At 35.4% G+C, this 16629-nt stretch overlaps 1 protein-coding gene across 4 annotated transcripts in view; it reads right to left on the reverse strand.

Annotated features, from left to right (window-relative positions):
- Positions 1–16629, reverse strand: part of LOC145981962 (guanine nucleotide exchange factor DBS-like) — a 531521-nt gene that overhangs the window by 44452 nt on the left and 470440 nt on the right. For all 4 annotated transcript variants that reach the window (XM_083115466.1, XM_083115465.1, XM_083115468.1 and 1 more), the window contains 5 exons: positions 15425–15538; positions 12670–12786; positions 5193–5318; positions 2788–2954; positions 1822–1942 (listed from right to left, as the gene is read on the reverse strand). In XM_083115466.1, the coding sequence (XP_082971592.1) occupies positions 1822–1942; positions 2788–2954; positions 5193–5318; positions 12670–12786; positions 15425–15538 (645 nt within the window). The remainder of the gene's footprint in view (positions 1–1821; positions 1943–2787; positions 2955–5192; positions 5319–12669; positions 12787–15424; positions 15539–16629) is intronic.

Below are 16629 nucleotides of genomic sequence, written 5' to 3' on the forward strand. Positions count from 1 at the left end.
AATTATATTGGCATCATAAGACTTTGAATAACAGTACCAATGAACATTTATGCAAGATCTATTACTATGCATAAAATATTACCAAGAACTTTACCTTTTGTCAACTGGATCTATCTAACATCCTTTTTTGATATTCAATAAATATTCAAATACCTTATCTATTTAACATTAATTTCCTTGCCACGGCTGTTTTTTTCTTTTTTTAAATTTTGCCGATCTTAACTATACGTAAGCTAGATAAGTATGTGCTGTTATATCCTTACACTGTCTTTTAACCTATTTATTTAATTTGAATATTTTAATTAATACTATTTCTAATTAATTTAACATAATAATAATAATTTAAACATTATTTTTATTTTGAGTCACTTTGTTCGGACCCCTCCCGAAATGTATTTCTAGATATGTGCCTGCATGTATACTTTGAACACTGCAAAATCATTTGGATGGACCAATGTGAAATATTGGATAAGTCCACAGCTAATTGTCTTGTGGACTTCATTGGAATTTTCGTCAGAGGCAAACCTACAGACAGCTCAATTTCCTCAGTCTGTGCTGTCTTAGATCGTCCACTTCAAGGTTCATCCATAACAGTAACTTCTGATTCAAATATCTCTCATAGATTGTAAATAGCCCTAAGTGACAATATCAAATATCCAGACATTCTGAACAGTGGTTAGACCACTTTTATAATGAGTTTTCAAACCGAAAATTCTTTCATCGTTGGTTAACATTGTGTAAACATGCACCACCACCATGTATGCAAAGTATACTATAACCTATAATTGACCTTGTGAAAGGTTTGTGGGAGATGTTGAAATATTGTTCCTTAGGCAATTTTTTCTTCATATCAATACATTCAGTTTCAATTATGTAAACAATTTTAGCATAACATTTTAGCATTTACATTAGGGTGGATCAAATGAAAACGGAACAGGCACGGAACAGGGGTTTATTTCAAATGTAATCTCCAAAGTTACACAAGCACTTGTCCCACTGTTTCACCAAGCGGTGAATACCCTGCTCGTAGAACTTCTTTGGCTGAGATCGGAACCGGTTACAAACATTGTCTGAGGGGAAATGTCGATCCATCAATGCCTTTTTCAATGGACTAAAGATATGGACCTTTGCATGGTGACAGATCAGGGCTATATGGTGGGTTTTCCAACACTGTCCACCCAAACATCACCAACGTGTTCTTTGTAACAGCTGGCGTATGTGGCCGCATGTTGTCATGCAACCACTCCAGAGGATAACAGGCTGGGCCGTTTGGTCTTGATGCTGCTCGGACAATACTGCTGCCGTGATATGCATATCATGTGCACATGTGCGACTATATAGGGTGAGTCCATTATGCAGTAGGGGTTTCCTTCCTTCCATACACGACTATCTAGGGCGAGTCCATTATGCAGTAGGGGTTTCCTTCCTTCCATACACGACTATCTAGGGTGAGTCCATTATGCAGTAGGGGGTTTCCTTCCTTCCATACACGACTATCTAGGGCGAGTCCATTATGCAGTAGGGGTTTCCTTCCTTCCATACACGACTATCTAGAGTGAGTCCATTATGGAGTAGAGGTTTCCTTCCTTCCATACACGACTATCTAGGGCGAGTCCATTATGCAGTAGGGGTTTCCTTCCTTACATCCCGCCCTACCTCTACACAGGGTTGTTGCCCCACACATACATAAATATAACCCAATACATCCACTGTTCTGTTTTCATTTGATTCACCCTCATATAATAGACAGTGTCAGCCAAGACTAATAAATACAATAAGAATATAAAGTTTAGGGAAAACACTTCTGAAAGGTTCCCTTACTTGTAACTCTCGGAAGTCCTGTTCAAATTTCCTGAGTTCGAGGCACTGATTGAGTTTGTTTGCATGATGGTTCCAAAAGTCATCAAAGGTTCTTTCAGTCTCCTCCAGTTGTACCAATAACCTGAAAAAAACAATAAAACTTTGAAATCTTTTTAATAAATGTTTGATGTAAATAATGATAATGAATACAGAGTCGATTTAAAGGCAAAGGCTTCACCTCAATTTCATTTCTTAGATCAGTGCTCGAAGTGATAGGAATGCATCGGGATGCTTTCTTTCCAGTTAAGAAAATTTTCATAAAGCATTCCTCAGTTAGGATAATTTGCATTAGCATCCTCCCACCTAGAGCATTGTCTCTGTGTTGATGTATGCAAGCATCTCCCCATCTATCTGCAAACTCAACCAAGAATCCCCCCAGCAAAGAATTTTCACTTTGAACACTGACTTAGATCTCTGGGTGCATGTAAAGTTGAGGCAACTAATTCCTGTGTGCTTCATGTCCTATTTCTACCAGTCGTTTCACATTGAATTAGTAGTTTCGACTGAAGATAGATGGCACTATTATTCACATGCTGACAGATAGACAACGGTAACATGACAAATATGCAAACAGTTCTTGAGTTATTGAAATTGAGACAAAGCAAAAGGATGAATAGGTACTTAGTTGATTGGAATGCAAGGGTGTAGGTTCAAATCCTGTTCAATTGCTAAGTAAGATACATGTGAAATTCTGCATATATGCACTGAAAATATGTTTGCATGCAATGTCTCGAAATTTTATGGTGGTCAACCACATTGCGTGGTCAATCCAAAATCTTGCCACCAAAGGTTACAGCTTTGGCACGGATATTCCTTTACGAATATCCTTTAATCAAAGACATCATCATCTTCATTAAACTTCAGGGGCTAAAAAGTGATGTAAAGCAAGAAAAATATAATACAAAATAAATGTTACTGAAAAGTCACCTTTCTACAGCAGTAACATTAATAAGTCTGTCAGGACACACGATGTATGCATCTTCATCATTATCACAGTGAAAGTCTTCAGGTGGACGTCGAATACAATCTAGCAGGGTCTCCCCATGACGTGCAGCACTTAGGATATCGTCCTTCAGTTCATCGTACTCTACAGTCTGAGAAAAGAAAACAAAAAAAACATCAGCGCCATACAAGATATAAATCTTAAAAGATAAATCAGTTTGACACATTGTTACATAGCATAACTTCTGAAAAGTACTACTTTTACTTTCAGGAGAAAAATATCTTCAGGTGTGTTAATAAAATTAAAGTTTGACACAAGATGCAGTCTTAGTGAGTTCTCAGCCTGGAGTGACAAGTAACACAAGGGTTTCACACCAAAGTGACAAGCAACATGGGCCCTACAATATGTAAAAAATCCTTGAATGTGCATGCATGACCAACAGACAAAAGTTATGTGTACAGCTTGTCAAGGCATCCTGGTAAGAAAGGGTGCATTTATTTCCGATGGTTATGTCACATCGTCCTGAAGCTCTTACACCTTGTGACGGAAAAAAAAAAAATAATTTCCTATGTATTTATAAACAGCACACCAATTATTTTATAGCAAGTAATGTTCCACAAAATTCTTCTTTGCTTATCAGACCCACTATTATAACTCACATAATTTATGTAATAATTTATTATTTAATTTATATTTAGGGATGGGACGATATGAAATTTTGGCCGATACCGATAAAGTAACAATATAAAATTTACCGATACCGATAACCGATCCGATATAAAATTAGAAATGGTCCTTGAAGAAGCTGAAAGGTTCATTGACCTCCTTAATAAATGTGTGTTTCAAGGTGAGTACAGTGGAAAGAAATTGCATATTTAGACATTTAATTTTTTAGAAAGTAGGGAATGGAGAATATCCCTAAAAATAACAACAAAATGGCAGAATTTTGCACTAAATTATCAGATATTTATCGATATATCTGATCGGTAAAATTACCAATTATTTTACCGATACACCGATATGCCTATATCAACTGATACCGATAGAGTACCGATTCATTGGTGCCATCCCTAATTTATAATAATGTGTTGTTTATAATATTAAATAGTGAATAAAATATAAATAAAGTTCTTTAAAGTTGTAAAATGCAATAGTCATATTGGTTTTCTAATGATACATAGTAACAACAATAACTTGTTCAAATTCCTATGTGGGATGCTTGATTGAGTCTTCAGGTAGGCAAGATGATTCTTGTATGGTTCAACATGGTGTCAACGAAACAACCTGATGAACAGATACTCTCGGGCTATTGACCAGGTGAGTTCTGGAAAGGTTTCCGAGCTTTTGAGAGCTAACATCACTCTCATAACTCTTGATAGCTCAGAAACCCTTCCAATACTCACCTGGTCGATAGCCTGGGAGAATCTGTCCATCATTCGTCACCAGGAAAGCTTCAAGATATAACTGCAATGAGGCAACTTCTTTTCTAACACAAAGTACATTGCAGCCAGCAGGTTGCATACATTAAATAAAGAAGTTATAAATTTGTTAAAACATCCCCATCAGTTCATTCCTGCTTTATATTCAACTAGCTGATTATCTGGCATTGCCCAGGTATTTATTTATCCCAATCTTGTATTAGACAGGAAAATAATGAATTCTAACTATAGTGTAAAATGTAACTAATTTTAAATGTGATCGTGAATGTCACCAATTAGCTTAGAGACTCCGAAAACTATGGATTCAACACTAATCTAGGTCATTTCTGGCATTTTATTTTTCACCCCCTCTCACCCCCCCCCCCCCATGCCGGTAGGCGATGAACTTGGAGTTGAACCGCATTGGGAGTGTCACGAAAACTATGGATTCCATTCGCAACACAGCCTGAATGTTAGACAATCCGAGAAACACTATCGTTGTGCAGATTGCATAGAGTCACGGATGTTTGTTTGTGCGGAATTTAATATTGGTGGTTCTCGATTATTTATACATGTCACCCTTTCCCACCCCACCCCTATACGTGCCAGGGGTGTCTTACCTCCTCCCCCCAGTATTTATTTCCAGGTTGCAAGTGATACGTGTATCAAGTTTGGTTCAAATCGCTCCAGGTGTTCGAGAGTTATTGCTGAACAAACAAACACACACATATACACATCCATTTATATATATATATAGATAGATAAAAAAAATTGCAGAATTTTCAATTCAATTACAGGGTATTTATAGAAACGTTGGATAGATAAATTATCAGTAATTTTACTAATAAACTGACACACAATGATATGATTATGCTGACTGATAACAATAGAATACTGATATGTGTTACCTCTACTGCATACAAATTAATGCAACTTTTGAAGTTCAATATGGTATCAATATTGGAACCTACCTGTGATCTAAGAAGCTCTTCGGTAGAATCCACATCATTGGGAAACTCTGTTTCTTGCAGCCTTTGGGTGAAACTACGGAGGTTCGCAGAAACTTCTTGTGTATTGGAAGAAAACTTTTCTACAGCCTGGGAGAAAAAAACAAGAAACTATCAAAATTTATTCCTAACTTCAAGGTATAAAATTGAATCTAGTTTCTATTTATCAAAAAATAAAAATAATTATTTTCTATCACTTATAGCAATTCAAATATTAGTACCATTCCAAATTCCTTCCACGTTAGATGTTAATAATTTAAAAATTACTATCAACAGTTGTAAACAGAACACAATTTTATTTCTGTAACTTTAACATGACAAACCAACCAAAATTATTCTCTAAAATATTATTTGTGCAATTGTTGTAATAATCAAAACACATGTTAAAAGAAATATATGGAATTATTATTCAACATGGATTGCCATATTGTTGAACTCGAGCTACCGGTAGCTTTCAGGGATAGCTTTAGTGCTTTGTGAATGGTTGGCTACCTACACACTGCAGGTGCTGGCAGTGAGGGAAAATTTTGCAATGTTGCATCTTTATGCTGATTGCACCTCCATCAACTGGCAGAATCAACTGGTCAATGTTTTGAGTCTTGTGCAATTAAACCATGACAATGATGATCACTCACAAACAAATAAAAATAAGAAATTTAATAGACCCTTATGTGTCACCCATGGCAACTATTGGTATCTCAGTATAAATTTGGTGGGCTAGTAGACCTAGCAAATATTAGTCCAGCACATCATAAAGTAACTGGATTAAACCTGTTTACCTGGCCATGGGAGACAACACACATGATCAATCTAAAGCATAGGTGCCAAGTTTGGAGATCAGGACACCCCCCCCCCCCATCCCAAGTTTCTCAAGATCATTACATACACAGCACTAAAAACAAATTGTTGTATATTGCGACAACATTATGTGGCACCAGCATGTCCTTATCATCACCTGTCCCTGCAGAAGCACAAAATCCACAGCAGCCATAGCCTGAACTGCACCAAAAATGCATGGACACTTCTGAAGAGAGCTATCGTCAGTCGTTCCAACCACCACAGACCCTCTGAGAGCTCACCAAGGCCACCATATGTGAATGGGACCATATTCCTCACAGGATACACTGGACAACATGGTGTAAGGAACCAGGAACCAGTGTAACCGCAATGGCCGTTGGGAATGCTCACACTCGTATACACCTCGGTTGTCTTGGTTCATTCTGTAACAGCATATACTTTTTTCCCTCTTGTTATGTAAAACACTTCAACTTTACTGGAAAATAATTTTTTGCTTTCTGCCTCATTTCCTGGCAACCCCATTCCCTTCTGTGAATATCAAATTATGCAACAATTTTTTCCAGCACTCTTTATATTTTATTAGATTATATTATATTAATCTCCCCCTCCCCCCATAAAATGTATTTGACAGATCTAAAGTCATATCTTAATATCTCAGAAACTAGCAAGAGAGGATCCAATTTTCCTAAAGTTAAAAATTTCTTCCAAATACTATTTTAATGTGACATAAATTATATTGATTGGCCATTCATCTGTCTATTAAAATGAATAATGGCATCACATATTAAAAGTTTTTACGAATCAAGAAATTATACAGTAAAACCTCATTAATCCAGACTCTGATAAGCCAGACTTCGCTTAATCCGGACAGGCAAAAGGAATAAAAAAGGAGCAGAATGCAAGGTTTTAAATGTGGATGACAACTTCCCAAAGAAAAGGCAGTCAACCACTGATGAAATTCTGTCTCCCGCAGACTTTGTACTATACTGTATAGTGTATTTAGGCCTATGCCCTTTAAATACACCATAATAAATGTGTTTTGTTGCTATAAACAGAGTTTTAATGCACTTTCTACTGTTCTTTTAGGTTATTTAAGTTAATCCGAACTTTTGTTAAACAGGTCAACTTATCCCCCCCTCTCCCCATTAGTTCAGATTAACGAGGTTTTTACTGTATTTAAAAAAAATTGGATCTACCCTTGGTAGTTTGCCATGTACATGCAAATCTGAGAAGCATCTCAAAGAGCTTGACAATGTCAGATTTAGATTGTAGATCATAATAAAAATCAACCGATTTTAGTTTCTTCAGTATGGATTGTTTAATTATTTAATTAAAGTTTATATTGTGCAAATCAAACACATACAAAAATTATAAAAACAGCATGAACATGATCTGAACTATGCGAAACCCAATCAAATTGAACAGAAACATTAAAGAGAAAAAAATAAGGAGGAAAAATGTGTTTAAATATCTTGGAAGACACACTTTCATCTTCTTCTTCTTCTTCTTCTTCTTTTCCCTTATGCCCATTGCATAAGGGCATATGCGTCGGGGTCCTTTCAGCCACTTCTTGAAAGAAGTTCTATCCTGTGCCAGTCTTTTCACTTCCTCCGGTGTCTTCCCTCTCTTCTGTGCCAGTCCATAAATGTACTGGTTCCAGTTCAACCTGGGTCGTCCCCTTCCTCTCTTTCCTTCTGGTCGGGCCTCAAATATTTGTTTCGGTTTACGCTCTTCCTCCATCCTAATAAGATGTCCCAGCCAGCCTAATTCCCTCTTCTCAATGATTTCAATCAGTAGTTCCTGATTCAGGCATTCTCTTCTTATTGTTGTGTTTCGTATCATATCTCTCCTTGTCTTTCCTACAGTTTTTCTTAAGAATTTCATTTCAGTAGCAGTAAGTCTGCTCTCCAATTTAGTTTGCATTATCCAGCTTTCTGATCCATATAATAGCGTGGGGAGATAGACTGTTTTATATATTTTCATTTTTGTTTCTTTACTAATCTCCTTTTTACCTATAATGGTGTTACTAATATTATAGTACAGATTATTTGCTTTCTGAATTCTGTGATTAATTTCAGAGTCCATTTTCCCGTCCGCAGTTAGTATGGTTCCTAAATATTCAAACTGTTCTACTTGTTCTAAGGTCTTATTATTCCAATGAATGCGCATCCTTGCTGGTTCTTGTTTAGTGAAGTGCATGACTTTCGTCTTGCTAACATTGATTTCCATCTTTCGTTCTTTGAATGCTCGGCCCCACTCTAGGACAGCATTTTGTAGGATGTTGCTATCTTTTGCTAGGAGAACAATATCATCAGTGTATACTAATGTTTGTACCCATACCGGTTTCATCTTATAATTTCCAATTTTGCATTTTCTTGTTCTTCTTTTGCATTGCTTTATAATTTGATCCATAAATAATATGAAAAGAAGAGGACTAAGTCCATCACCTTGTTTTACACCTTTTCCCATATTAAATTCCTTGGAGGATTGTCCATTTATTCTATCAGTTCCTTTAACGTTCTTATAGAGACTTTGAATTATTGTAGTCAGTTTTGACGTTACTTGGAACTGATGAAGGGCCTTCCATATTTGTCCTCTTGGTACTCTGTCGAAGGCAGACTTTAAGTCAATAAAAGCTGTAAAGATTTCCCCTCTTCTGCTTAGTATCTTCTCTATTGCGTTCCTCAGGGAGAAGATTAGATCTTGAGTTTGACGATGAGGCCTGAAACCTGCTTGCTCTTCTTCCAATTTATCTTCCACTTGTTGCCTTAATCTTTTTTCTACAATGTGTGAATATAGTAAAAATGTGTTTAAATATCTTGGAAGACACACTTTCACTTACTCCTTAAAATTTGAACAAACTTTGTTTGAATAAAACATGCTTTGTCCTATCCTGACATAATTCAAATCTGGCAATCTTGAACATTACCTGGTAATGCAAAATTAATGTGGTGATTGTTCTCACAGACATCATTCATTACCTTTGAATATTGTGGAAGGGGAACTTGCGTATAATATGCCAATATCACATTCTCATACACTTATATATGAAATAAAGGGTGGGCCATCTGGTGGTTTCTTTTTAAAGTACATGTTATTTTGACACTGACAGCTCATTCGTACTCAAAACCTTGACAGAAACACAGTAGCATATCTCCGCAGTACGAAATTAATCGTTTTACGCTGGAACAACGGTGGGAAATATTGAAAACTTATTTCCAAAGTGAGAAATTTATTAACTTTAATTCACTGTAGAAAATACACATCCTAATACGAATTTTAAAGTAAATAACTCTACTCATACCTTCAATGTGATACTTGAGCCTCCTTAGCTACACACAGACGGCTAATTCGTGGCGGAATCGTGGACAAAGCAAGCCTCATTTCTTTCTTTATCAATGGATTTGAGTCTCTCTCTCTCTCTCTCTCGCTGATGTTTTATTTGCAGTCAACGTCGAGAAGCCCAGTTCACACAAATAAGTAGTTGAAAATGGTAATAACACATTAACTGCCATCTCGGATATAGCCGGGTATTCACTGCTTATTGACAACCAAAATGTATCCAAAGGCACTTTGAAAAATTTTAATTTCAATGTTCTGTCTGCTTTCAAATCTGCCAGTTCCTCTTGTAAGTGTAAATCTTTCGGAAGATATTTCGAATCCATACTGAAAGCATCACGAATCCAGTCAAAATCTTCAACGCGCTCTCCAAAATATTATTTGAACGTCTGCTGCAAGAGTACTAAATGTTCTTTAATTAAGTCCATCAACACCTTGTTATCGTCAGCAAGGGGCCATACAGTTTGGAACATCTCACACAGTCCATTTTCAATTGTCTGTATCCACAAGTTCAACTTATTAATAAATCCTTGAATCTTATCCATACTAGTCAGAATATTCTTGTTTCTACCTTGCATTTTTCTGTTTTTTATAGATACCCATTCATCATCTGCAAATAAATCCGAATACTAATGCCCCTCAATAGTCAAAAATGAAAGTACCTCCTCTTTAAGTTCAAACATTTGCATTAACACTTTACCTCAAGATAAACATCGTACTTCTGTATGTAGCAGAAGTGTAGTGTGCTCTGATCCCATTTCTTGACACAAAACATTAAAAAGTCGCATATTTAGGGGCCGCGACTTGATGAAGTTCACGACTTTTACTACTTCATCCATCACAATTTCCAGAGGAAATGGCAAAGACTTAGCAACAATGGCTTCGCGGTGAATGAGACAATGGTCGGTTCGTAAGTTAGGATTTACTTCGCGTACTTTACCCACGAATCCTTTCACTCGGCCTGTCATAGAAGCGTCTGTACAAACACTAATGCAGTCCTTCCATGTTAATTCAATACGGACCACATATTCATTAGTCGTACGAAATATTTCTTCACCGGTTGCTCGCTCGGGTAGTTCTTTGCAAAAAAAAAAAAAAAAAAAGAAAAAAAAGAAGAAATTACTTGCAATTACATCCCCATCAACATACCATATGTAGGAAAGAAGTTGTGCGTGACCGCCAATATCAGTGAACTCGTCGATCTGAAGTGAGAACTTTCGACTGCTCTTTATTTTCTCCTTCATAATGTCTTCGAAGTCACTGGACATGTCACTAACTCGGCGGCTGATTGTGTCAGCAGAGAGAGGAATTTTTGAAATTTCAGTAGCAGCTTCTGAACCCAGGACTATTTTTACCATTTCTTTACACGCGGACATTAACAACGTTTTTGCTATTGTGTGTGGTTTCTTGGCCTTTACGATAAGTTTGGCTACCTTATAGCCAGCTTCCTGTACTTTTTGCGAAACACGTACCGATGTAGTCATAAGCGTCACTTGCTTTTTTTAATTTTGTTCCAACAACCGACTAAAATAATTCACATCTTTACTTAACAGAGAGGAATGTTTTGTTGACAAATGTAGTTTTAATTTACTGGGAACCATAGCAGCATTACTGCATTTTTCACCATACACAACACACTCAGGGATTGGGCATGTTTTGTCACCACACCAAAAAAACCCGTAAGATAAATAGTTATCACTATATTGCCGATGAACTACTTTCCGTTTCCTTTTTTTGGTCTCGATGGTTTCCATACTTGCATTCGAGGACGGACCACTCCATACAAGGAACTTATCCATATTGAAAGAAGAAAATAGTAGCAATCCGATATTCGCACTACTGCAGAGCACAGCTGTGATATAACTGAACTGAAATACTGTAATTGTTGTCTGACAATGTGTGGGTCCTTCGCCAAGGAAAAGAGCAATAAAGTTTAAGAAGCGCCGACAAACAGGCACAAAACAGCCAGCCGTACACAAAAGATGCAGTGTTACAAACAAAGAACTCACTTGAATAGCTCTATTGTATGATTGATGCGGGCCGCTAAAAGGCTTGCTAAAAGTCTTACGTGGATTTCTTTGCGGTGAACACAAAGCTTGCCACCTGTAACCCATCAAACTGGCCCAATATTACAGGCGAGAATACATATAAGATGGGCAAACTATAACAATATTGAGTAAATAAATTACATTTAATTTCTATGAAAATATAACAGATATCAGCAAGAATAAACAAGCACCTTCTTACTTAAAATCGACAATTAATTTCTTACAATATTACAATAGTAGGTAAAAGTTTGTGTCACACCTTTCACCTTGTGATGGCACATGTGCCATGGCACACCGGTTGCGGAACACTGCAATAGAGCTACAAACCATCGATAATGTCCTGCAAAATTGGGTTGCCAGGATGGGCTACTGCCAAGCGAGCCGTGGCAACTACTTTAATGAAATTATATTCCATAACTAATCGGAAGGTGTACTCTTGTGAATAAAGCAACAAACTTTGAAAAATATTACACTGTGTTTATTTTATCACACTTTTAAAAAGAAACCAGCCGATGGCCCACACTATACATTCCTGGAATATTGGGAAAATATATCACCTTCCTCCCTCTACACAACCTGCTTTCAAAGCATGTGATTTTTCTTCCTCAGTCATTGGTTTTAATCTGCAAAACTACTTGACAACATTCCTTGTCTGTCTTTTAAAACTAGGTAGTTATATTTTTTATCTATGTATCTATTTATTCTCTAGTACCCCCATGCACTTTTTTTTACTAAAATGTGGTAGAAAGTAAACATTAGGGTCTTAAAAAGGTGTAGAGCCAATTGAAGGAACTGTGTGAAATTTGTAGAACATACATGCTACTCTTGTGTCTCAATAAGAGATGCAGATGATGACCTCCCTTGTATTTTGAAATGTTGATGACACTACTTAATAAAAAGAATGAAATAAATCTTACTGTACAAATTGAAGGTTGTGAAATGCAGCAATATAACTTGTACCATAAAAGTGCAATACTAGTAGGAGCCTCAATTATTAATTTCTTTTGGTGTGTGTGATTCAAGATTCAGGTGAACAGCTTATTCAAAGGTGCAGGAGATGGGTTACTCAAGTAAATATGGTATACTGTAGCAACTGTAATATTTAGGTTTCTTGTGAAGTTAAAAACCAATCTCAAAAAATAAACCTTCATATAGTGTGGCTGATATCAATGATGAATCAAGATAGATTTTCCTGCATTGTACAAAATTGTTTACCTATATTTTCAAAATAATAGAATTGACAAATAACTACTTACAATCCTCTGCTCTATCCAATCTTCATGATTGTAGGGAATACAGCCATCTAAATCTCTTGTGAGCTGATTTTTATCTATGTAATCATGAAGTTCTTCTACACAGTTACATACTATTACCTGAGAAAGAAATAACAATTTAGTTAAGCAGAAACCTTTATTGTGCTTCAATTCAAAAGTTAGTCACATTCCTATAAAAAATATTTTTATGATATTTATATCTTCTGAACGCAAATAACTTAGATAAGGGAGATATGTGGAAATCCGTAGTTCTCTACAATCAAGTACACATATCAGCTGAATCGACTACATTTTACAGTTTTCCGAAGTATACTGTGTCTCCCAAAATAGTGTTTACGCTCTTTGAATGTTAATAACACGAACACAAACAACAACAAGTATGAGCTTCTTTGGTGTTGCATACCTTAAAGGTATAGGTGTTCAAAATGACCACCATTGGCAGCAATGCATCGTCTGCAATGCTGAACAGATCGACAAACAGCCAATATTGTTTCCATGGGAAGGGAAGCACAGGTAGCTCAATCGCATGTCACACATCATCCAGTGTCCATGGCTTTGTGGTGTACTCACCATTCTTGACAGTTCCCCACAGGAAGAAATCTAAGGGTGTTAAATCTGGAGATCTGGATAGATATTCAACACTTCTTACATTGGTGGAGAGAAAACTTGCTCACCTCTGTCATTTTGTCCACACTAATGCCTACTGCCTGATGGGCTATGACGGAACTGAAAATAACAGAATGCCTACAGGTGCTCACACACCCCTCAACATTGACATTGCAGCTTCAAATATAAAAAGTCCAGTCAAGTTATCTTTCATAGTTTTTCTGTTATTAAGGTTCAAAGATTGTAAACACTATTTTGTGACACACTATGTATTTGTGGTACATCTTGTGAATGGTGTTGTGGCATCTTATGAAAACCTTCCCTTCTTCTCCTAGTCATGTTACATGGTTTTCACCTACAAGGCTTCTTGTTTTAAATATACTGATTACACCAGTGATCACTTTATTGTGATCACATTATCGAATATTAGTGAATTTTCTTCAGCAATTTCATCTTCAGTCTGAACCCCTCAGACTTCCAACTGACCCTTACAGAAATTATTATTAGACATTTTGCATACACTTGTAATAGTTTCACTAGCAATCTTCAAACCAATTAATATGTGCACTTGATTTTATTGTTAGAGATTGTTGATTAATTTCATAACTCAAAAGAATCGTGAAGACAAAGTACTCTCACTTGATAATTCTTTATGAAATATCTATATAGCAGATTTGCAAGGACGTATTTAGGAGGGGTCCAGGGGATCCAGACCCTCCCCCCCCCCCCTCAAGACTTACTAAGTACAAAAATCAAATAATGAAAATAATGAAATAATAAAATAACTGAAATTAAATAATGAAGGCAAGGATTATATTGTGATCATGCGACTTTGAATGACAGTACCACAGATGATTTACGCAAGATTTATTACTACTTACAACATAACATTCATAAAATATCACCAAGAACTTTGCTTTTTTCAACTGGATGTAACATCATTCAACAAATATTCAATTCTTTATCTACTTGACATTAATTTCCTTGCCAGGGCTTTTTTATTTAAAAATTTGGCCGACCTTAACTATACGTAAGTTACATAATGAATATGCGCTGTTATATCGCTATTCTTATACCGCCATTTTAGCCATTCATGTAATATAAATATAATATTAATTATTTTAATATAAACATTATCATCATTATTATTATTATTAAGAGACACTTGGTCCCCCCCCGAAACATATTTCTAGATACGTGCCTGTAGATTTGTTATTTAACAGCCACTCAGAAATAATTAGCTGACTTCCAGATAATGCATAACAGAAATATGAACATAATCGTACAGACATGCCGTTTTCTACAAATTGATTATCTGATTTTCTCTGAAACTAGTGATCTACACATAAGAATAAATCACCTTAGACTTTCCCCTGCATGTATAAAAATAAATTTCTTGTTGCACTAATATTCATCTTCATCATTACAATTAGCCTAGAGAGAGAGGAAAAAAGCATCATAAAATACAAAGAATAAAAATAAAAAACCTTTTATTTATAAAAATACTCTTATAATACTGTACACACTTGATCAAGTTTGTTACGTAATAATCTCATTAATTTTTAGATTCATACATCCTATACGTGGGCTCCCATGGTTAGTGCTCTAGTCTTTGATTTGAGAAATCTTACGTTTAATCCTCCTTCTTCCAGTGTCACGAGGATAATTTGTAATGCACTTGAAAAGTGGACTTGAGTCTGGAGAGCAATAATAGAACTTCATGTAGACTGTGCACCAATCGATGAACAGAAGCTTGGCAGACTGACAAAAAAGTTGTGCCATGGATTTTTTTTTAATATTTGGGTTAGGATTTGTATGATCTAAAAATTACTAAAATATATAAACTAAAAAGTGCACTTATGACCTAAAATTTCCATAAATATGTCCTAACAACAATGTAAATTGTATTTCTTCATGTAGCTTACTTCATGGAGTGAACTATTTATGTAAGGATATGAAAAATGAAAGAAAAAGAAGTGAAATTATGAACTTTGAAATATGTAAACCTGTTTATTTTATTCCAAATTAATACCATGTTGGGATACTTTCACATACTTCTTGTACTACTTATAATACTGTACACATTGCGATTTCCACAACTTTCTCAAATTTAACAAATATTTAAACTTACCCTAAACTTAAATTCTTCTTTAAATAATTTATTACTGACTTCAGAAATTGCCTTTTGGAAAAACCCTGCTGGTCGTAGTACATAAGCCACATGAATAAGGCCCGGAAAAAAACCCTGAAAAATAATGGTCACATATAAATTATTATTAACCATAAAATACTAATTGAGAAATTATACAAGTATGGGATTAGAGGCACAGCCAATGATTGGTTTAAATCATATCTATCAAAAAGAATGCAGTATGTTGAAGTTACTTATAATGCTAGTCATTATCATTCAAATGTTTTGCCCCTAAAACATGGTGTACCCGAAGGTTCCATTTTGGGACCCTTACTTTTTCTTATCTTTATCAATGATCTTCCAGCTAATATTAACGAATCCAATATAATTCTCTTTGCTGACGATACTAATATCATAACTAAGCATGGTGATATGTGTCAATTGAAAATTATAACTAATAAAGTACTAACTGACTTGACACAATGGTGTACTGAAAATAAGCTAATTTTGAATAAATCAAAAACTGCCTGTATACTATTCCACAATCTACAAAAGATAAATTGTCCCAAACCTGTACTAAATATAATGATATTATTAATTGTGTACAACATACAAAATTCTTAGGTGTTGTTTTGATGAAAATATTAAATGGAATACTCATACTGATGTATTACTTTCCAAACTAAGTTCAATTTGTTATGGACTTAAGGTATCAAGCAAAATATGCAATAAAGAAACCGTTCTAACTGCTTATCATGCAAACTTTCACTCAAGATTGAGATATGGGATTATGTTTTGAGGAAACACACCTGGTGCCAAACAGTTGTTTATTTTACAAAAAAGAGTTGTTAGAATAATAATGGGTGCCAATTATCATAAATGGTGTAGGCAGGTGTTTAGAAGCCTAAAGATTTTACCATTACCATGTTTGTATATATATGAAGTATTAATATTTCTTAAGAAAAATATTTTCAACCTTAAAGCAAATAGTAGTGTACATTCATATGGAACAAGGAAGAAAGATGACATTCATTATGAAAGCCAAAGTACATCTAATTTTAATAACAGTGTTTACTTTCATGGATATAAATTGTACAACCATTGGCCTAAGAAATTGAAAGACTGTCCACTGAACATATTTAAAAATCAACTGAAAAGTATACTTATATATCATTGTTTTTATTCAGCTGTGGAATGTTTTCAAA

This window comes from Lepisma saccharinum, chromosome 30 (assembly GCF_977018435.1).
Source record: "Lepisma saccharinum chromosome 30, izLepSacc3.1, whole genome shotgun sequence".
In the NCBI taxonomy this organism is placed as follows: Eukaryota; Metazoa; Arthropoda; class Insecta; order Zygentoma; family Lepismatidae; genus Lepisma; species Lepisma saccharinum.